This window comes from Neospora caninum, chromosome V (assembly GCF_000208865.1).
Source record: "Neospora caninum Liverpool complete genome, chromosome V".
In the NCBI taxonomy this organism is placed as follows: Eukaryota; Apicomplexa; class Conoidasida; order Eucoccidiorida; family Sarcocystidae; genus Neospora; species Neospora caninum.
In genome coordinates this window covers 475,700-498,110 of record NC_018391.1, presented here as the reverse complement: position 1 = coordinate 498,110, position 22,411 = coordinate 475,700, and the positions used below count along the sequence as shown (strand labels likewise).

Sequence of the window (22,411 nt, the reverse complement as noted above, 5' to 3'; positions counted from 1 at the left end):
GGCGCGAGAGTCCAGAGACAGGTCCACGGTAACCGTTCGGAGCAGCCTTGCTTCGTCTCCGATTTTTTTACAAAAGGTGAGAGGAGGAAGGCGTCACCGCTTTTTCCCGGAAGGCCTTGCAGAGAAGTCTGGGAGAGGTCGCCTCGATGCACACGAGCTCGGAATCTCTCAAGTCCTCAAACCCCCGCTCCTGAAAACACACCGGTCTTCCTCCCGCTCCGCTGGTTTCCTTCTCGGGCTTTTCTCCCTTTTTTTGGTGTGCTCTTGGGTGGGAGAAAAGATGAGAGAGCGCCGTTCGCTGACCCGCTTTTCCCTCGCTTCTCGCTTTTTAGAAACGACTGCTTCTCTCTCTCCTGAAGAGACCGGAGTCTCGCGTCCAGCTGAGAGTTCCTCTTCCGCGGCACCGCTCGCTGCGCTCGCGTCCTCCGACTCTTCTTCCTCTGACTCCGCTCCTTCGGATTCTTCGGCCTTCTCGTTCCTTCCCTCCGCGTCCTTCTCGTCTCACTTCGCCGCCGCGCCGCTGAAGTCGCTCGATCGTCTCTTCGTGAACAAACTCGACAAACTCCGGTACGTCTCGCAGAGAGCCCTCGGAAGGTCAAGGGAAGGCGCGAGGATCGCACGACGAAACACGTGGGAGACATGAAAAGGATCGAGAGGAGAACAGAGGAGGAAGGAGAGCTGGGACGGAGAGAGGAAGACCGAGGCAAGGTGGGCTAAACCAGCTGGTCTATCTTTCTCCGGTCCTCGTCTGGGTGGTTTCCTGTGTTGCTCTGCCTGTTCTCGATTTCGCTCTTACACATTCTGTGTTTCTCGCTTCTCTCTTGTCTGGAAACATTTCCCCGCCCCACCACCGAGCTCGTCTTCCACGCTCGACTTGTGTCTCGCCTCGTTCTCTCCCGTGAGAGTTTCGTTTTTGGTGTTTTTGCGGAACGTGGAGACGCCCCGGCTTCGCTCATCTCCTTTTCGCGTCGACCCGGATTCGCGTCTCCCACGGAATTCTTCCTTCTTCTCTCTGTCTTTCTCGTTCTTCTCTCTGATATCTTCTCGGTGCCTTCTCGGTTCCTTCTATCTCTCTCTTCTCTCTCTCTTCTCTCTTTTCTCTCTCTCTTCTCTCTTTTCTCTCTCTTCTCCTTCTCTTCTCCCTCTCTACTCTCTCTTCTCTTTCTCTTCTCTCTCTTCTTGCTGTCTTCCGTTCTCCTCGTTGACGCAGGCGCGAGATGCGGCAACGCGGCTTTCTGTCGTTGCTGAGACTGTTTTGAATCCTCGGTTTCACCTGATCGTTTCTCTGCGAAAAGGCTCTTGCTCGAGTGAGAAAAGGCTCTTGCTCGAGTGAGAAAAGGCTCTCGCTCGAGTGAGAAAAGGCTCTCGCTCGAGTGAGAAAAGGCACGCAAAGCACGGTTTGGACAGTCCCCGTCTGCGACGAGTGTGTCTCTTTTCGCAGATTCCTCGACGAAACGACGCCGAACCTTGTGATTGCGGGGCTGCCTAGAAGTGGAAAATCCTCGATTGCTCGCGTCGTTTTTCAGCGCGTCCCTCCCCACAAAACCTTAAACTACGGTGGGAAACACCAAAAGGTCAGCACACGAATCCACGCATACACCAAAACTGAAAAAACCTGTTTCCTCTATTTTGTCTCTTTTTGCTCCTTAGCTCCATCTCCCTCTTTCCCCTTCTTTCTCTTTCCCCTTCTTTCTCTTTCCCCTTCTTTCTCTTGCCCTTCTTTCTCTTGCCCTTTCTCTTTTCCCGTTTCTTTTCGTTCTTCCTCTGGACTCCATCTTTGTCTTTCCTCTCTGGTCTCGACCTCTTCACTCGGAAAGACGCCCCTTCTCTCCCCGTGCGGTTTCTGCGCGGCGTTTTCCGCTGTGTGTATCCGCCGCGCTCTCCCTGGCTCTTTTTTTCCGTCTTTAGGCCGAGGTTATTTCCGCGCACTCGGGCTCTCTGCTCGATTTCGTCGTCACGGTGCTGCCTGGCAGCTTTGTCCTCGAGGCGGTTCAGCTCGGCGCGGTCGCAACTGCCTCGCCGCTCGCGACTGCGCCGTCCGGAGTTCTTCGCGGGTCTTCTTCCGCGTCCATTTACCCGCATCCGATCAGCGATTTCATCTCCACGAAAGCTTCCTTCACCTCCTTTCCGGCATCCTCGCTCTCGCTCGCGGGCACAGACTTCGAGGAGGAAGACGCCGGCTGGGACGAGTTGCTCCGCCGAGCAGACTGCCTCGTCTTTGTTTTCGACATCCAAAGCGAAACGTTGCAAACTGACGTGTCTCAAACCACGGCGTTTCTGAAGCAAGTGTGGCGAATCAATCCCGCACTCTTCGTCGAGGTGCGCGGGGGAACCGGACGAAAACAGAAAAAGTTCAGGGCGGACAGGATCTGCAGGAAGAAGACAACAGAGGGATCACCGCCTCCGCTCTCTTTCTCATCTCTTCCGCTCTTTCTCCTCTCCTTCTTGCCATGTGGTGCGGGTTTTCTGACTGGTTATTTCTCTTCTTCGCCTTCCCTCTCTGTCTTCTCTCTAGACGCCTGTAGAGGCGGAAGTTTTGCCTTTGTTCGCCCGTCGTGTGTGCGCCTCAGACGAGAGCGGGTTTGGCGTGCAGGAGTGGAGAACAGCGCTCGTTTTTTTGGGCGTTGCCTGCGTTTCAGATTTTCCTCCACAAAGCCGAGGCTGATGTCTCCGGAAGCGAAGACCTGTCGCCGGGGCCCGCGGCGCGCGAGGTGGAATCCCGTCTGCGCGTTCAGTTGCTGAACGCCGTCGCAGACGAGAAACTCGGCGTCATCGAGGAAGAGAAGGAACCTCCCGTGTCTCTTTACGAGGGAACTCAAGAAGAGCGCGGAAACAACGAGAGAGCGGCAGATGAGGCGTTACCAGAGTCGAGCGCACCCCCGCGCTTCTGCGTCACCAACACGTGCATCTACGATGCTTCGATCTTCCAAGCGTGCAGTCGGGCTGTTCAGGTGAGCAGTGCGTGGAAAAGGTTTCTTCCCTTTCCAGCGTTTCGTGGATGCCTACCTTTGACAGGTTACTGTCTGTCCGATATTTAAAGGTGTACGTGTTAGAGTACGTGTTAGATTCGGCGCCGGGAGGAAGACCGAATCCGGCTCTTTCGTTTCCAGATGCACACACACACACACACACGAGTGGAGGGGTGTATCGCAAAAGAGTGTCGATGCTGCGAATCGCATTTCGCGTCGCGCAAAGAGTGGGGAAGGAGCTGGTTTCCCAGATTGTGCGTTTTTGTGTTTTCCAGCGGCTCTTCCATCATAGTGAGATGTGTCGGGAATTGCTTGCGCGGCTCTGCCGGCTGTGCCGTCTGGAGAAGGCGTTGCTTTTCGACGCGCAGCTCAAGCTTTGCCTGGCAGGCGACGCGGCCGCCGTCGATCCTCGAACCTTCGAACTCGCGGCGGAAATTGTCGAGCTCGGAGGCGATTTGAAGGCGATTTACGCAGCAGAAAAGCGGGGCAGTGTGAAAGAGCGTGCGCGACGACTCGCACAGAGCAGAGCTCGACCGGGCGGAAAACATGCAGAGGAAAGCGAAGAGGGAGAACAAGGACAACGAGAAGGAGAGGAAAACGGAGGAGAGACACCGGAGGGAGGGGAACCACAGCAGGGAGAAGGACGAGAGAGAGAAGAGGGAGAAGGAAAGAGGGAAGAGGGAGACGGAGACAGAGGAGAGACACAAGAGGGAGTGAAACCACAGCAGGGAGAAGGACGAGAGAGAGAAGAGGGAGAAGGAAAGAGAGAAGAGGGAGAAGGAGACAAAGGAGAGACACAAGAGGGAGTGAAACCACAACAGGGAGAAGGACGAGAGAGAGAAGAGGAAGAGAGGATGGTGTCTGATGCGGATCGTGGATTTCGTGGCTCTTTCGGTTCTCGGACTGACTTTCCGTGCAAGCAGTCTGAGGTCGGTTTTCTCGTGGAAGAAGAAAAGCGTGTGGAGTCTCTCGATTCCTCGGCGTCTGTCGGCGCGCGCATCAAGTCTGAAGAGACGTATCTTGTGCACTTGACGTCCGGGAAGTTGTTTCTGGTGTTTGCCATCGACGAGGCGTTGCGCGTTGCATGCGTCGTCCGCGAAGACCACTTCGATCGGCCTCACTTGGTGGAGTGGAATCTGCGGGTTCTGCGGCACGCCTTGCTGCATCTGGGAGCCCTCGAAAAGGAGGCGCACAGCCTCGCTGTCGTGCTGTCCAAGAGCCACTTCGCGACCGCCAAGTCCCGAGCAAAGCCCTCGTTTTAGGCGCGCTGTTTTTGTCTCGCGCGACTCCCGCTCGAAGCCGTTTTGCTGTTGCTAAAAAGTGGGGCAGCTCTTCAACTTCTTCAACGACTTGGATTCACGGAGAGGCGGTTGGGGTGTGTGTCTGTACACCTCGCTGTCCCTTCTCGCTAATGCTTCCTTCTCTCTTTTTTCGCCGTGACAGTGAGCGCAAAAGCGTCTGTGGCGGGGGCGAGAGGTGCGTTTGTGCATGTCTGTGCTTTTTTTCAGTGCATCTCGCGCGTGGTGACCACGCCCCACGGGGGAGTTGTATTTTGGGGAGATGGGGACTCCAGCGGGCGTCGGCGGATTTTCACGTAGGTCCGTGTACGGCCGCCCGCCCACCTCGCTTCCTCGGTGGAGCCGCCTGGGACTGAAAGAAATGTATTTTTTTGAGGCGGTCGAGATGTGCGCACTGGGAGCGACGGCGACGGCTGTCAAGGGAGATTTCCAAGAACGGGAATGCGCACGAGGCGCGCCCAAGGAAAACCCTCCTCGTCGGGGGGAGGGGGGGGGTAGACCGCTGAGAGACGCACGCCCGCACGCAGGCGGCCGATCGCGGCAGCAAGTCTCAGAGAGAGGGAGGAGACGGAAGGGAGAGAAGAGAAAGAGAAGAAAGAACAGAGGACGGATAGAAGGAGAGGCGTGAACAAGGGCAAAAGAAGAGAGACAGAGCCTTGTGTGTGTGTGTACGGTGGAGTTGAGTTAGGCGTACCGTTTTGGGCGTTTTGCGAGGGAACGAGTTTCTGGCGTTTCAGCGCGACGCGAAGGTGCGCTGTCGCGGCCGGAGACTGCTGGAGACAGGTGAGTTTCCGTCAGAGAGCGTGAGAAGGCCTAAGAGCCGCGCGCTCGTGCGGGGTTTCCGAGTGCAGAGAGGGAAAAGGTCTGCCGGTTTTTTTGCGGGGAGCTCTTTATTTTTGGGGGAAAACGCGCTTGCGGACTTCTCAAACGCGTGCCGAGAAGGCGGCACACCCCTGAGTCGCGCGCAGAGACAGTTGCTTTTTTCTTTCCTGTCGCAATCCATCGCCGGCGGAGACGCAACGCGCGGAGAACTGGACAACGGAGACATCCGCACGCCCGGTGGCGCACGGTTTCAAAAAGCAGAGTACGCCCAAATAGATTTTTTTCGCGGAGGTCTGCATGAGCGAGCGTCGGATTCAAATGAGCGAGCGTCGGATTCATTCCGCTTCGCGGGAGAAGAGAATGTTTCTCTGTTTCGCAGCCTGACAACGTGTCGCGCGGCTGAAGAACGCGGAGGCTCTGGTCAACCTCTGAGAACGCCCTGAGGCGCCGAGAGAAAGTCGTCGTGGAGAGAAAAGGGGGTGGTGTGTAAAGAAGCGCGGAAACACTGTTGTCAGAGTGACAGGCTCGCACAGCGAGGCAGGGAAACAAGGGAGAGAAGGTACGGAGTTTTCTGACTCGAGAAAGGCGAGCGCGTACTTTGCTAGAAAGCACGGGTCAGGTACCGTTTTTCCTCCCGGGCGTTTTTTTTAAGGAAGAGACGGATCTAACGTGTTTGGCATTCCTGAAACCTGGTTTTCGCGGTTGAATGAAGGTTCTTTTCGGTGATTCCAAAACTGGGACAGAGATTCACCTCGAGGCTCGCGCTGAGGAGGAAAGGCCCGTTGGAACGCGGTGTTCGCACCGGAGATCCTAGAACCCCCTTTTACACGTAGGAAGATAAATACGTCCAGATAGAAAACAAAACGTCGAAAAGGCAAGATCGATCGCCAGCCAAGCGTCTGAGTGCTAAAACAGAGACGCGCTTGCGGATGCAGAATGTGTCTATCATTGCTGGATTTCCCGTCGTGCACGTGGCAGCTGGTTGGGCCTTTCGCGCCCCACCCTGATATTTTGTGGAAGTTCCGCAGCGTTCAACTGGTCCTAGTTCCACATTTCCATCTGGGCTCCATCAAAACGCTAGATCTCGGATCCTCTAAACAAATGCATGCGAGATCTGCGGTCCAACCTTATCGCAGCGTAGGACACACTCCCCGCCAAGGGGAGAGTGTAAACCGAGGAATTCGCTCTCTCTTGTGAAACGGATAGTCGAACTTCAGTGGCGGGTTCCAATACCCTATGGGGAGTCTTTGTCTCCGGGGAGAAGACAGCCTGATGCAGTGCGAACACCATTCCACTTGCTGGTGAACTGGATTTTTCCTCGGAGTCACTCAGATGTGAACGCCTCTTCCTAGTGTCAAGTGCGATTGCGTGGAGCGAGACAACGACTGTGGACATCCCCGCGGTCGTAAGCACACACAGGCGCGGCGAGAGATCGGTGGAATGGCCAGACCTCTCGATTCCACGGCCTCGATCTCGCGAAAGCATTCGCTTCTTCGTTTCGAGAGTTTAAGGGCTCAAGCATGCGTGCGTCTTCCCGACGCGAACCTCGGTCCTGGCTGAGCGTGCGTCTTCCCGACGCGAACCTCGGTCCTGGCTGAGCGTTCGCCTCGCTCCACGAGAAAACCTCTTTATGGTGTCTTCTCGGCCTCTGCTCGAGAGATGGCAAACTGTGTGGCTATGAAGTTCGACGGTCTGGGAAAGTGAGCGTCGAAGCAGCAACGACGTGCAGCGAAAAAGACGAAAATCGCAGCGAAGACACAGACGCTCCTCACGCGCGAATAGGAGCCTAGGAGACAAAGGCAGATGCATTTTCCGTTCGTACCGGATGTTGTTTGACAAGAGAAAAAACGCCCTGCCGAGCTTCCATGGAGAGAACAGGGCATCGCCATGGGGCGACGCACACATTCGCACACGTGAGCAGCCACATGCGCGACATGTACATTTGCATATAACGAGTTCTAAAGATACAAATCCGCGTATATATGAAGATAAATGCATTTCTATACTATATAGATACACGCATATATACAAAAAAAGAGGAGTAAAGCAACTTGGGGGACATGGCGCAGAGAGTAGAAAGACGCGAAGGAGAGAGAAGAGACTCTCGGGAAAAAGGCCAGTTTGAGACGAATAAAATAAAAAGACGCAGAACCAAACCTTCTCCTCTTCCTCGCGCGAGGATCTCGACTCCCAGATGCGCAGCGTGTGCGGAGTCGTGTCTTTTCTTCTCTCTCCTCGTTTTTCTTTTCAGCCAAGCCGGCGCGCGTGTGTCAGCCGAGAATCGCCGAGCAAAGACTTCCGCATGCGCGTCTGAGAGGGGTTACTCACGGTTCCCTGTGGCGGTCGGCGCCGCGGAAGCCGAGGGCACCCTAGAGGCGTGCACAGCCTGGCCGCGCGAGGCGAGATCGGACGCGACGCGCTCGGAGCCGGGAGAAGCGGGGAAAGAACTCTCGGAAGGCTTCGCGGCAGACGGCGAGAGCGGAGAAGCGCCACGGCACGCGAGCCCCGGAGATTTTGCCGAGTCCCCGGAGCGCGAGGGAGAATCGCCATGCGAGGCGAACGGCCGGGACGCGGGGCTGTGTCCCGCCACTGGACCAGGCGCGCCTTCGCCCGCCACGCGGGTTCTCGGGAGAGAGCCGGAGCGCGCAGACAGCCCAGCCGGAGAAGAGGGAGAGAAAGGCGAAGCAGGAGAGACCGAGGTCCGCGGATTCTCGTTCACTTGGCTGCGGTTTGCTCGCGTAAAAGCCTGGCGGAGGAAACCTTCTGCGCCCCGCATGCCTGCCTCGTCGAAGCGAGAGAGAGGCGAAGAAAGGGAAGACGAGGAAGCGACAGGTTTGGGCGACCGCTGAACGGCGCTCTGCGTAGGCGATCTCCCAGCGTTTCTCTCCGGCGGCCTCCGTTCTTTCCCTGGAGTTGCGCGACGCCAGCTTCCGCGTTCCTTGTCCGGCGACTGCGCTGGTCTTTCGCCTCGCCTCGCCTCCTTCCGTGGAGCCGAGCCTCTCCGGCGATTTTCTTCGCTCTCGCCCCGTCCGCGAACTGGCGACTGCGCGCGCTTCGACCGACCGTCCACCGGCGAAAGCGAGGACACCGAGGAGGGAGAAGACGACGAAGAAGACGGGGAAGACGAAGAAGATGAAGAGGAAGAAGACGAAGAGGAAGACGAAGACGAGGAAGACGAAGACGAGGGCCTTTGAGGAACTCGGGGCGAAACCGGTGTGCCTGGTTTCCATAGTTTCTTCTTCGCCGCCGGACTCGCAGCTTTCTTCTGAACAATAGATGAGGCGCCTCGAGGCGGAGTCCCAATCGCAGGTGCGCATCCACGGTCGACACGCACGCTTTCATCGCTTTTCTTCTCGTTCTTCCCGCCTTCTCCCTCGCGTTCTTCCTCGTTCTTCCCGCTTTCTCCCTCGCCGTCGTTTCTCTCGGCGCTGGGGCAGTCTGCGTCGCCGACCTGCTCGTGCTCCGTGCTGACTGGAGAAGTGTCTCCTGACGACAGGAGAGGCCGCGCACGTCTGTCGGATCGAAACCGCGCGCGCGAGAAAAATCCTTCCTCTTCTTCTGGGTCTACGTCGGGATCCGGCAGGGGGTTCCCTGGAGCTTTTTCAGGCGCAGTCGCTAGAGACGCCTCGAGCCTCTCCTCCCCGGAAAAGTACCGCTCGTCCTCGATTCCGAGAGCTGTACACGCCTCTTCCAGATCATTCCCTTTTCTCTGTCTCTTCGCAGATTGCGGGGACTCTCGGCTCTCCCTCTTTCCACTTCCTGCCGACGATGTCGCCTTCCTCTCACTTGGACTCTTTGCTCGCGCATCGTCAGCGCCTGTCTCCTCACATTCGACGAGCGACAGCGCCTTTGCTGGAAACAGAGACGGCGAGCGGAAAGGCGTATTCGCGCCGCTCTTCTCTTCGTCGCTTCGCCCCTCAATACCCACCGCCTCCTTCGCCTCCCCACACGTGTCTCCAAATCGGCCTCCGCGCCCGACGGCCTCCAGCGCACGTGAAGGTTGACGCGGAGCGAGAGAAGCGAGGGACGAGGGAGACGCGAAAAACGGATTTTCGAGGTGGAGGAGAGGCAGGCAGTTGCGGTAGGGAGTCCGAAGGATCCTCTCGAACTCGACGCGGAAGATTTTGTCGATCAGCCGCCTGAGGGAAGACCGGCAGAGAAGAAGGGATATGAAAATTTTCTCACTCGCTGCCAGACGGCGTCTCCGGGGGCTCTTCCGACCGCATGCGCGTTCTTTCTCGCGAAAAACACTCGCGCCGTTTCCTGCTCAAACGGGGGACTTACTGGACGATTTGGTGAAACGTGGGACGCATGAGCGGGCGGCGCTCGAGACAGGCGAGACAGAGGTTGATGAGGAAAGCGTCTTTCAGAGCGAAATCGGCGAGCGAGACGCGGTGTTGAGGTTCGCTCAGTTTCTTCCACTCGCGCAGGCCGAGCAGCCGCGCACAAACGACGCCGAACGCCCAAACGTCTGCGGGGCGGTCGTACGCCGCCGTTCGCTGCTCCGGCGCAATGTACCCCTGAAGATGAAAAAGAACAACCGCTCCACAGACGGAAAAAAAGGCAGATCAGGCCGAGCACACGAAAGCTGAAGAAACGTAGGCACGTAGAAGAGAAAGGTGAAACCGCGAGAAGACATGGCGCGTATACGCAAGAGGGGGGAAAACGGACTGAAAAAGATGAGAAACGAGACAGCAAAAAGGTGGAGCGGCGAGGACGAGGACCGCGCTGCTGCGCTCCTCGCGTAAAAATGTGAAGTGTGGATGTGTGTGTGTGTGTGTGTAAAGTCGTCTCCGGGGACATTTCTTCTCTTCCTGTGAACGTTTCCAAAAAAGAGCACGTTGCTGCCGCCTCCTTTGTTGCTTTTCCGGTAAAAACAAACGCAACACTCCTCGTGAAAGCTCCACACCAAAGGAACGCAACTCCAACACTTTGGCGAACGACACAGCCATGTGTGCAGACATAAGTTCAACGCATTTCTGCGTATCTATATGCATGCGCGCCTAGGAGTCCGCGGCGGAATCGAAAGTGATGAACGCGTCTCTGCATGCATGTCGAAGAAATATTATCATGCATCGTCCACACATATGGCAAAACACAGACGAATCTACACACATAAAAAGTAGAGACGAATGCTCCAGAGTACATCCATATATATATATATATATATATATATATATATATATGGCAGAGAGAGGCCTTTTCAGATGTCTTTTTGAGGGCTTTTTTGCGGCGAGAGGGGCGGCTCTTGGCTTCGACGCGTGGACGGAAAAGAAGAGAATTCTCACCTCTGTTCCGGGTCCTTGAGTCATTTCGTGCTCGAAGGAAACTTCTGCCACACGGGCCACCCCAAAGTCGGTCACCATAGCGCGGCCGTCCTGAAGAAAAAACACCTCAACTCCCGGAAACTCTGTCCCTCTCTCTCTAAAATGAAAATGTGCAAAGCAATGTGCAAGAATATACATCTACGGATAGAGAGACAGAGGGCCGCACTAAGAAGACACCCGCATTTCTCTATCTGTACATGTATATGCATGTATATATGTATATGCATATATATGTATACATATATATATATATATATATATATATATGGATAAACTCAGGGAGGCGCGGACAGAAATGAGTACAAACATGGATGCAGATATCCACAGGCGATTTTGGCTGACAGTAAGGTGCGCGTCTTTTGTCCTGTCTTTCTGTTTTTTTCTGTCGGGTGTCGCGCACCTTGAGAAGAATGTTCGCTGGCTTCAAGTCTCGATGAAGCAGGTGAGGCTTCGTCGCGCTGGGGGAGTGAAGATAGTTCATCCCGCGAGCAGTGTCGAGGAGAATCGTCAGGATGAATTCCACGTCGATACAGGTGTTTGCTTTCTCGTGCTCTTCCAGGAGACTCTCTGCACGCACGCCACGCCCCGACGCGCCCAGCGAATTCTCCCTTTGTCTCAAAATGCGCTTTTCGCAGGAAGAAAGCAAAACCCACCTCAAGAAAGATCCCACATTTCAGATACAGTTTTCGCTTCTTTTTCCAGAGCCCCCGTACGAGACACATCTGCTCAGGAAAGACTGAGAAACAAAGTGGATACTACGGAAGTCGAAGACCCCCAGAGCTTCAATTTTTTCACCGATCCGCCGCCTCCGGACCAAACTCTCGGGAACCTCCCATGGATGGGCGCGCGTCGAAGTGTTTGAAACGAGATTCGGAGTTTGAACTCTAGTTCTTTGCACGTTTCCCGTGCGCACGCACTCAAGACACAGCTTTTCGTTATGTGTGGTGTGCGTCAGTTCGTCCTGGAATAGCGTTCCCCCGAAACCGTTCTGCGTTGAGTGTTTGGCTGTCTGGGATGCCTTACGGCAACTCGGGAAAAGGGGGAAAAGCGATACACACTGGATGCCGCCAAAAAGCCTTGTCCTACCTAGCGACTGGTCGGCAATGTCCATGAGGAAACAGAACGAAGATATTTTCACCTTCTTCTTGCTGCGATCTTCCAACATCTGGAATCCCTCAAAGACGCCGAGGAAGGGTACCACGCGGGGGTGCGAGTAACTGCGCATGATCTCGGCTTCCGGCAGGTTCTCCTCGCTGCGAACAATGCAGAGCGGAAACGCGGCACTTTTGTCTGGGCAGAGAAACAAGGAGAGAAGAGCGAGGACAGGAGAAAAAAGAGAACAAGGAAGCAAAACACGAAGAAAAAAACGAGAAAAAACGAGAAAATACGCGGGAGTCTCGGACAAGCGCAAAGACGAGCCGCGTTGGAGGAAAAGAAGACGTTTTGCGGAGCGAGCGAAGGGATGCAAAGAAAGAGGCCTGGAAAGTGTTCGAAATTTGCCCCACCTTTTCGGGACAAGTTTGAGGGCGTATTCGGGTCGTGCACGTTCAGTTTCCAGGTTCTCTAGGGGCTCTTGTGTCGTTCGCGTCCACGCATCTGGTTTCTCTTCTCGCCGATCCGTCCTTTCTTTCTCTCCCTCCTCGGCTTCCGTCCCGAGCGTCTCGTCCTTCTCTCTGTCGGCCGCGTCTGTCTTGTCATCTCGGCACCGCTTCTTCTCGCGGTTTCGCCTCCCGTCTTCCTTGCTCTCTTCGCTCGCCTTGCGCGGGAAGGCGAGAGCCTGCGTGTCGCTCTTGAGCCGCACTCGCCAAACCTCCCCGAAGCTGCCTTTTCCAAGCTTCTCGCGAAACTCGAAGAACGCGTCCAGGTCCAACTCCGTGGAAGAGACGGCAGACGAGGGCGTCCCGGTCAGCGACACAAACGCCGAAGCGCCGCTCGCGCTGCAAAAGCAGGAGAAAGAAGAGAAAAGGCGGGGGCGTGTTCAAACCCAAGTCACCACTTCAAGACCAAAAAACCGAGACAGCCGCGGAGCGCACGCATCGTCGCAGTGTCGAAAAAAAGCGTCTGCCTCCCTACGTCGACACAGGCGTGCACACACCAGGATTGACGGAGGGGCAGACACAGATATAGGTGGATTCCATAAATGCACACACATACATATATATACATCTATGTATATATATATATATATATATATACATAGATGTACGTGTATGTGTGTATCCTGTATGCCTGAAGTGTAGGACGCATTTCTCGCGAGTCCCCTCCGCTGAAGCCTCGTTTTTAGGCGGTTTCTGTGGATTCTGCGGCCTTGGCAAAAGTGCCGTGTCACGTCCTCTGGGAGGCGCTGCTAGCGCGGAAGGATAAGCGGAGCGCGAAGGCAAAAGACCCGCAGCCCTGACCCGTCAACACGGAAGAGAGGAGAGCGCGAAAAAGACGCTCGAGACAGCGCTCGTGTGTGCCGGAAAGGCGTTCCAGACGGATCGAGGCTAAAGCGAAGGAGGTTCTTACGCCAGCAGAAGGCGATCGAGATCCGCGTGCTGGCGATGCTGCTTATCTCCCACTGGCGAGACGCCCAGGCCGGCTTCTCGTTCAGACTTTTCAACTTCCTCGTTGGGCATTGCCCCACTCTCGAGCTCGCCTCTGGTTGGCTCGAATTGCATGCTGTCCCTTCCTGCGTCGCTTGCAGTTGTCTCCCCGGCTGTCCCTTCCGCTGGGCCCCCGCCGCGGTCGCTCTCGAGGCACGGCGTCGCGCGCCCCGCGCAGCAACAACAGTGGGATGCATGCGGTCTCCGGCGGTCAACCCAGCCGTGTTTGAAGTAGTTGAAAGGCCGGGAAACTCGACAGGGCACTGCGTCGTCTGCGTCGCCTGCGTCTCCACAGCTCTCGTTTGGAGTCCCTGCACTCGACCCCGCGTCCTTCGCCTTGTCGCGCAGCGACGGGACTCGCTCGGGGAGAAGTCGCTTCGACACACAGCCCCAGGCGCTCGCCGCGCCTGCGGCTCCGAGCTCCATTCGCCGTTGGAGGGCGCGCAGGCGCCTCGGGAGCGGAATGGAGAACGTCGGCGGGTTCAGCCGCACGAAGCCGGAGGCGAGGAAGTCCACGAGGAGCGAAGAGTGTCTCCCGCGTTTTCTGTCGCGGTCTTCGGAGACAAACGGCCTTCGCACGTCCTCTGATCGCTTCGCGCCGAGATCCGCGTGCTGCCGATGACGTCTCCAGAGAGCGAGGGAAGACGCGTTCTGCGTCCAGATGATCGGAATCAACTGCTCGAGCGCCGAATTCGCCGCCCCCTTCACCAACACCACGTTGTACACAAACTCCTCTTCGTCTTCGCGCCTCGCAAACCCATCCGCCTGGGACCGATCGGGGAGTCTCCCGTCGCGGCGCGCTCGCTGGCGAGACCGGTCAGGCTCGCCTCCGAGAAGTCTCCTCTGGAAGCTCTCGTCGTTCTCTGAGGCCGCACAGGGTTTCCCCTCCTCTGCGAGCGTCTCGGGGCCTCCCCCCGGCGCACCCGACGCCCTGGCTCCACTGTCTCCAAGTGTCTCCTCGTCCTCGAAGGGGACTGTGGGGCGCATGACGCGGCACGGGATCTGCGAGACGTCGCAGAGGACTTTGAACAAGAGCGCCATGTGTCGGGAGAAGCCGTACTTGACGTCTCCGAGGTAGACGAAACCGTCGTGCTCGGTCGCCAGTCGCTTCAGTTCGTCCTTTTGTTCGCCGTACCCCGTCGACGCGCACTTAATGTTCCGCAGAACCATCCGCCGCAAGAGCTCGATCTTCCGGTGTATCGACAGCTCCGCAGACCCCGCAAACAGCGTCTGTACGTCCCAGATCCGCTTCCGAAGCTGTGCGTCGCTCTGCACGTCGACAACAATCACCTCGCGACACGTGCACGGCCCTGGAGCCGGACAGAGAGGCGCGGGGCCAGCCGGCCGCGCAGGGACCAGAGGCGCCGACACAGAAGAGAGCGAGAGCGGAGACAAAGGAGACGGTGGAGGCAACTGGGAAGGAAAGAGGGGCGGATTGAGAACGCGGCCGGGACGCGAGGCCTGCGCAGCTCCCTGGGCGAGTGGGCATGTGGCAGCGTGGACAGAATTTTCCGAAAAAGAAGCAGACGACTCGGGACACGGAGCGGCGCTCGGACAGAGAGAAAGGTCGTCGAGGAAGCACTCGATGGATCGCATCCACTCGTCGTCGTCCCAGCTGACCACGAACCGATCTTGCGGCACGAGTGCATGCGGCTGCGGCTTCGCAGGGACGCCGGAGACGCCTCTGTCTCCTCTGTCTCCTTCGCAGCCTCGCGCTCGCTTCGCGTCTCCGCTCGGCGCGCTCTGCGGGCCCCGGCAATCGCCCCCGCGCTCGAGGGCGTCTCCTGCGCGGGCGGCCGGTGTCTCCACCTCGCCGGCGCACCCGCGCGCCGGACCCAGCTGCCGTTCGTTCTCGCTTTCCTCGGGGGACTCTGCGGCCGAGAGCGCAGGCGAGGAGACAGCTGAGTCGAGGCTCGCAGGAGCCGCCCTGTCCTCGGAAGCGAGGAAAGACCCGCCCGAGTCGCGTCGTGTCTCGGGAGGATTGGAGTCGAGAAGCGAAGCAGAAAGCGGCGCAGGACCGTGGAAAACACTTGTCGCCGCGTCTTGGCGCTTCTTCACGAGACCGTCTCCGTTGGCGCTTGAAATCTGCGGCTCTTCCCGCGCCTCCGCGAAGGCCGCCTCGCCGTCGAGAAACGCCGAAGAGACGGCGCCAGGCCCCGGCGGGGCCTCCCCCACAGCCCATCCAGGCTTCTCGCAGCTCTGCGCTGCGCCCTTTTGCCGAAAGTAAAAATCCAAATTTCTCACAACTGACTTCTTCGGCCCCGCGGCTTGGCCTCGCATCGCCCCCAGCGCCTTCTTCATCCACCGGAACGGTGCTGGCGTCGCAAAGAGCTCTGAAACGCCCTTCTCGGGGTTCGCCGCGGCGCTCGGCGCTTTGCCTGCGGAAGCGCTTTCATTCGGAGGCGCGTCAGCGGGAGTCGCGCCTTCACTCCCCTGGGGCGCGTCGTCGACTGGAGCTCGCGTCGCGTCGTCGACTGGAGCTCGCGTCGCGTCGTCGACTGTAGCTCGCTTGTTCTCGCTTGCCAAGCGGGGCTTCTCTTCGCGCACCCTCGGCCGCCTGTGTTCCTCGCCTCGCAAACCGCACGTGCACTGGAGTCCCACGCCGAAGAACGGCGACCCCTTTTCCGCGCCTTGGGCTCCAAAGGTGTCTCCGCGCCCGAAAGGCGGGGCCCCCGCGTCGCAGGCAAGCGCCGCGGCGAGAGGGTTGAGACGCGACGGCTCCAAAAGGTCAAACACAGTGCTGGGAGTGAAGACGTCTCCGCCGTCGAGTCCAGCGGCAAACGCCGACCCAGGCGAACCCAACAGGCCAGCGAGGCCGCGGTCTCGGTCCGGAGTCTCCACGAACTGCGGAGTCGACGGGAGACGCGTAAGCTGGTGCTTCGGAGACAGGCACGGCGGGGACGCGCCGGGTTGCGAGGCCAAGTCGTCGAAGCCGTCTGAGATGCAGGAGACGCTCGAGACGGCGTCGTCCTTCGCGTCGGGCTCTCGCCTCTCGGCTTTCTCGCCGCATCGGAGCCGTCTGTCCCCGTCGAATCTCAGCCGCTCTTCCCTGGCCCAGTTCACGGCATGCGCAGGCGGCGAAGACAAAGGCAGCGGCGGCGGCGGAGACTGGAACGGCGCACAGTGCGCGACCAGCTCGCCCGCGCTGCCCCTGCCGACCGCGAGTTGGGCTCTAGAGCCCCAGCCGGGGCCGCGTCTCCGGCCCAAGCGGCGCCCGTGGCGCCGCATCCAGAAGACGCGGAACTCAGCAGCGTGGATCGCCTGGCAGCCGGGGCCGCCGTCAAAGAGAACTTTTCCAGGGTGACACAGATTCTCGTCAAAGCCGAGAATGCCGTACTGCTGGTACTTGTAAGTCATGTTGGTCCTCGGCAGCTCTTCGAAGATGATCGACAGTAGCAGCCGCAGCGGGGGCGAGAGGTGCGGAGACAGATAGAGTTGTTGCAGGGTGTAGATGTCCGGGAAGGAGAGCAGTGGCATGTAGTGAGAAGACAGGATATGCTTCAAACCAATAAGAAGATCTTGAGGATACGAACGCAGGAGCGGCTGCAGCGGCGTCTTGCCGACGTAGCTGTGCGCGTCCCGAGGGAAGAACAAATTCAGTAACTGGATTCCGGCTCGATGGAGACAGAGAAGAACGTCGCGCTGGTCCTCAGCCGACGCGGGAACGGGCGGCAGCAACGCGCCAAGACCGCCTCGTCTCTCGACGCGCGCCCTCGCCTCTTCCTGTTCGTTCATATCGTCCGTGTAAACCCCTCGGCGGATCCGGGAAACGCCGAGAGACGCACACGCGGAACTCAATCCGCCTCCCTCAACGCCGCCTTGCTCGAGGGGCACTCCTTGGCCGCGGTGTACATCCACGGCGTCACTGCTCCGGGTTTCCTCCTCTCCTTGTCTCAGCGGATGTCTTCTTTCCTCGAAGCCGCGGTGAGAGAAGGACGACGGCGAGGGGTATTCTCGCTTCATGTCAAAGTACATGAGAAAGGGCGAGTCCACGGGAGACGCCGCAGGAACCACAGAGGCTCTGCCTCCGCCGAAACCGCCGTCGTCCTTACTCACTCCTAACAGGCCTTCGCGTCTCCGGTGTCTCTCTCCGCCGGCAGGCGTCGGCACCTGGAGAAGGGCGGGAGACACAGAGACAGGGAAAGACGTAGACTGGCGTCGACCTGCGATTCTCTCACCAGCGGAGACGTCGCTGACGCGCACCTCCGGCGGGAGCCCGGGCGCCAAAGCGGCTGAGCAAGATCGCCGCGGGTGAGCGCCGCCAGCTCCTATGCGGCCTGTTTCCGCGACAAAAAACGAGGAAGCGCGCGACGCTCGCACGAGCGGAAGCGAGGTAGGCTCCTCGCCTTTCCTCGATTTTTGCCGCGAACGATTCGGGAGAATCAGAGCTGCCTCGGTACCCGAAAGAACGTCTTCACTCGCTTTGTCTTCGGTCAAAAGCGAAGTCTGCTCGTCAGTGTCAACTTTCGTCTTGCGTGGCCGCATCGGCCTTCCAAGAGCGACGGCGCCCACCGACCTCCGTCTCCTGCCGTCACGAAGCAACGGCGAAACTCCGTCCTTCTCTTCCTCCTCTTTCTTCTCTTCTCTCTCTCTCTCTTCCTCCTTACTCTCTTCTCTCTCTCTCTCTTCCTCCTTCCTCTCTTCTCTCTCTCTCTCTTCCTCCTTACTCTCTTCTCTCTCTCTCTCTTCCTTCTCTTTCTTCTCTTCCCTCTGTCTCTCTTTCTCTTCCTCCTCTTTCTTCTCTTCTCTCTGTCTCTCTTTCTCGTCCTCCTCTTTCTTCTCTTCTCTCTCTTTCTCGTCATTCTCTTCTTCCGCCTCTGCTGCGGTCTTTCTTCTCTTTCGAACGGCCGCGGGGGCAACATGGCCGCTCCTCTGCCGCCCACCACGCCTTCGTCTCCCCTTCCTCCCCACGACTGTCTCCTCTTCTTTATCTTCATAATCTTCGTCTTCATCCATATATTCCTCTTCCTCATCTTCCTCTTCATCTTCCTCTTCATCTTCTTCTTCATCTTCTTCTTCATCTTCCTCTTCATCTTCCTCTTCTTCCTCTCCGGAATCGTCTTTCTTGCCTCTCCCTCGCCGACCCGAAGCTCTCGAAGATCCTGAAGCTCGACGTTTCTGTCGGCGCGCGCGGGGGGTTCCTTTCTCGCCCTTCTCGCCGTCATCCTTAGTCCTCTCTCGGCGTCGATTTTCTCGATTTTCAGTCTCTCTCGACACGCCACCCTTTTCTTTTTTCTCGTTAGGCGCTACACTTCGCCGTCCTCTCCTTCGCGAAGTCGCCCGCGTTGTCTCTTCCTCATCCTCCTCTTCCTCATCTTCCTTCTCTTCTTCTTCGTCTTCCTCTTTCTCGTCCTTCTCTTCCTGCTCGTCTTCCTCTTCCTGCTCGTCTTCCTCGTCTTCTTCCTCTTCACTACTTTCCTCGGCATTCTGTTCCGCTTCCAATGCGTCCAGTTCATCAAAACTTTCGTCTTCGTCATCATCTTCCTCCTCCTCTTCCTGTTGCTGTCTTCGCGTTCTTACACTTGATCGCCTGCGACTGTCCGTTTCCAATGTCGTCTCAGATTTCTTGGCCTCTTCTGTCTTTCCTCTCGATCGAGCAACCCTTCTCTTCACTCCGATTGGCCTCTTTCTCTCCGTCCGAGCACTTCCTCCGTCTCGCACACCGCTCTTTGTTTCCTCTTCCTCTTCCTCCTCTTCTTCTTCCTCTCCTTCCTCCTCTTCCTTTTCTGCCTCCAGATCTTCCTCTTCCTCCTCTTCCTCCTCTTCTTCATCTTCTTCCTCTTCCTCCTCTTCTTCATCTTCTTCCTCGTCCTCCTCTTCAACTTCTGCCGCTTTCCTGCGTGATCCACGCCGCGGTTTGTCGTCCCGTCTCCGCCGTTTCCGCCCCCCGGTTTCCTCGGCGTCCGCTCTTCGCTTCTTCCCCGTTTCGTTTTCCTCCCCGTCGAGCAGGAGGACTTGACGCCCCGACGCCCCCGCGACGGTGTCGAATGCACGCCGCGCCAAGCGCCATGCTTCGTCCTCTTTGTCTCGGCGCTGCTTCGAGCCTCTGCATGCCGCGCCCGCCTCGCGCAAATTCCCGCGCAAATCCAAGAAAACCAATTGCTGGCCGTTCGTCAAAAGCGCAGCGGCGAGCTGCTGAAGCGCCTCCAGCGATAGCTCGCAAAACGCCAGTGAAAGGAAACGGAGACTGCACGGCGCGTGAGGAGCCTCGAACCCTTGCTGCAAAAACACACAAACACTCCACGGAAACTCCAAGACAGGGAGGCGAACGCCCTCGTCACACACACACGCGGTTCCACCACAGTCCCGGCTCTTCCCGCAGATGCGCGCAGCAGCGCATGCAGTCTCCTTGCGCGTACCACCCGGCCTTGGTGAGCCCAGCCCAAGCGTGAAAACAACAGATGGTGCCCAGATAAACATAAATATATATATATATATATAAATATATATAAATATATATAAATATATAAATATATATGAACATATAAATATATATATATATATATCGAGAGAGTGTGTGGGTATCTGAAACTTGGACATTCTTTCCCGCCGTGCACACCTCGGAGTTTGAACTCGTTCGTGTGTACCTGAAGAGCCTCGACGAGGGGTTCAATTGGGAGAGGTTCTTCGTCCTCCGTTTTTTCCTCGGTGCGCTTCCGCCCGGCTCTTCCTCTCGGGCGTTTTTTCTCTTTTCCGTCCCTGGACTCTGCCCCGAGAGTCTGGGTCTCCCCGCGCGTGTCGCGCTCCGAGGCCTTCTTTTTCCCGAACGCGTTGAACGACAAATCTAGGTGCTCGAGGCGACAGCTCGGCGACAAGAGACTGAGAGCGAGAGTTGGAAGGCAGCCGCCGGTTAAGTTGTTCCCCGCTAACGACAGCGAGCGGAGCGCAGCCACGGGAGATCCGCAGCCCTTGCCTTTGCTCTGAACCGGTGCGTTCCCCGCCTTCTTGTGCCCCGCACTCGGCTTGCCTCGAGGAGGAGCCACGGCCCGCGCCGGTGCCTCCTGAGGGAAGAGCGCTTCTGCCAGGAAGGCGACTTCGTCGTCGGAGACGAGCGAAGGCGCGAAAGACAAGTCGAGACGCGAGAGGTGAGAGAGACAGGAGCCTACCGAGAGGCCAGGTAGAAGACGGCGCAGAAGTCTGGGGGGTTCGACACGCGAGGCTGAGAGAGAGAGAACGCGAAGGGAAGGAAACTGCGACAGCGACGCCCACGCTGACTCGCCAGAGAGCGACAACCCAGTCAGCGAGAGCAAACGAACGCCGTCGCCATCCGACGAAGCCTGTCCCGCAGCGGAAGAGGCGAGAAGAGAAAAAACAGGATCCAACGCGGCGAGCGTCCAGGGATTGTGGCCGAGGCGAAGCGAGACGAGACGACGCGGCGCACTCGTGGAAAGCAGCGAGAACAAAAGAGCGGCGGCGTCGTCGTCCAGGGCGTTGTGCTGAGAGAAAGAAGAAAAGTCGGGGGAAACGTTTGTAAAGGGAGAGAAGAGGGCGGGTTCGAAGGAAGGCTTTTTCGAACGCGGGACAGAGGGGCTGTGAACGTCGGTCTCTCGCGAGGCATCGCTTCTTGAGACGAAAAAAAGACGAAAGCTCGGCCTGTGTCTTTTCCGTGAAGTGGGGCGAGATGCGTGTACGGTAGGAGAGGGCGGAAATTGGAGGCACGTGTTCCACGCGAAATCTTCGAACGAAACTCCAAAAAGGCAGAAACCAGATCGGAGAGAGAAAGAGAGACAGGAGCGTCACGGAGGCTCTCTCACCGTTAAATCGATCTCCTGGAGATGGTCCACCAGTTCCGAGTGTTTTTTCCCCAGCGCTCGCAGGAGACTTCGCAGACCCTTGGACGTGAGGCCGCAGCCGCGCATGCAAATCGCCGCGCACTTGGACAGTCCCGAGAGGAGGCGGGCGTATCCAGCTGAGGGAAAACGCAAGTTCAGAGGTGAGGAACTCGACCAAATCGACGGCTTCTTTGAGATCGAAACAAAGAGACGGAGAGAGAGCGGCTGTCTGTGAGAGTCAACCACGCAGCGGACCAGAACTCCGCACGCGTGTCTTCTTTTTCCCGCTAAACTTTGGTCCACAGGATGCTGTGGAAAATGCTCGCGTCGTCACGCCGCTTGTTGCGAGTTGCCTGCCTCCCCTTTTTTGGTTCTTTTCGGGTGTCGCGACACCTGAAGACGCACGCTCTCTCCCCTCGAAAACGCGTCCTTTTCCTTACTGGTGACTTCTTTCTCGGACAAGTTGGTGATCGCCTCGAGGGCGACCGAGGTGACGGACGCGTGGTCTCGGAGGACATCTTTCAGAACTTCAAGCCACCGGCCGTCTCCGCGAATGACCAAGGTGTGAATGAACTTTGATTTCTTGAGGAGCTGGACGACGCTCGACTGCAGGGAAGCGAAGAAGGCCTCGTCGGCTGTCTCGAGCGGTCCCCGCGCGGAACTCCTCGCAGAGGCTGCAGCTGCCGAGCTGTCGCCCTCGAGAAACGCAGCGGAGGCCGGAGAGTACGAGGCAGACGCAGGAACGGCGAGAACGAGGTGCGTGGGAGGCGGGCGGTTCGGAAACGGATGGACAGAGCCCGAGACAGGGTGTATGTACACTAGAGAAGGCGAGGACAGCGGCGAGGTCGTGTGGGAAGAGGATGCGTAGCGGAGGAAGGCCGGAGCTGACGAGGGGGAAACAATGAGAATGGAGGAGACAGGGCGCGACGGAGACTGGCCGCTGGAACTCGAGTCGTGAACTTCCGGGCCGAAGAAAGGGAAGCAGGCTGCATCGTCGAGCAGCTCTGGAGACGGCGAGGGAAGCGGAGAAAGAGGCGGGAGGAGAACCGAAGGCAGAGAAGAAAGAGTCTCTGACTCCAGCAGCGAATTACCCCGAGATGGCCCCCTCCCCCCACGCGCGACGCCACCCCCCATGATGTGAGGGCGAAGGGGGGAGACGCCGAAAACGCGTCTGTCTCGATCCCTCCAAAAAAGACCCAGAGAAGCCGAGACAAAGAGAGACGACAGGAGACGACCGGAGACACGGAAAAAGACTGCTGCGCGGACGGAAAATGCAGAGTAGTCGGGGCTTCAGATTAGCACTGACTCGGCAGGCTCTGCAGTAGTCCGCGCCATCCGCGACAGAAAAAGAAACAGCGCTTGGAACGCGAGACGGCAGAGAAGGGAGAAACGACACAAGAGACTGAGAGCATCGTGGCAGCTGGAGACCAATCCCGAGCGCGCGGGCGCCGAACGACGCCCAAACCCAACGGAGAAGAGACTGGCCAGGTCGCAGGAGAAGACAACACGCAGAGACCGCTGGTGTGAGAAGGCCTCTGGGCGGAGACAGCTTGCTTCTCGGATGTGAGGAGCCGGCAGGAGACAAAAACGCGAGCCTCAGAAGGAGAGAGAGAACAAGACACACCGAAAAGACACAGC

At 57.9% G+C, this 22,411-nt stretch overlaps 2 protein-coding genes across 2 annotated transcripts; one reads left to right on the top strand and one right to left on the bottom strand.

The window, feature by feature from the left end:
• Positions 1–280: 280 nt before the first annotated feature.
• On the top strand, positions 281–4,231 carry NCLIV_012780 (conserved hypothetical protein; the record flags this gene model as incomplete). Its single annotated transcript, XM_003881468.1, has 5 exons — positions 281–567; positions 1,442–1,574; positions 1,909–2,319; positions 2,640–2,951; positions 3,245–4,231. 5 exons carry the CDS (start codon positions 281–283, stop codon positions 4,229–4,231), a joined length of 2,130 nt encoding a protein of 709 aa, XP_003881517.1.
• A 3,178-nt stretch (positions 4,232–7,409) lies between these two features.
• NCLIV_012770 (putative Tyrosine kinase-like (TKL) protein) lies at positions 7,410–21,907 on the bottom strand (the record flags this gene model as incomplete). Its single annotated transcript, XM_003881467.1, has 10 exons — positions 7,410–9,228; positions 9,374–9,609; positions 10,378–10,467; positions 10,817–10,983; positions 11,503–11,669; positions 11,922–12,353; positions 12,925–19,220; positions 19,589–20,437; positions 20,756–20,910; positions 21,214–21,907. 10 exons carry the CDS (start codon positions 21,905–21,907, stop codon positions 7,410–7,412), a joined length of 10,905 nt encoding a protein of 3,634 aa, XP_003881516.1.
• Between the last annotated feature and the right edge of the window lie 504 nt (positions 21,908–22,411).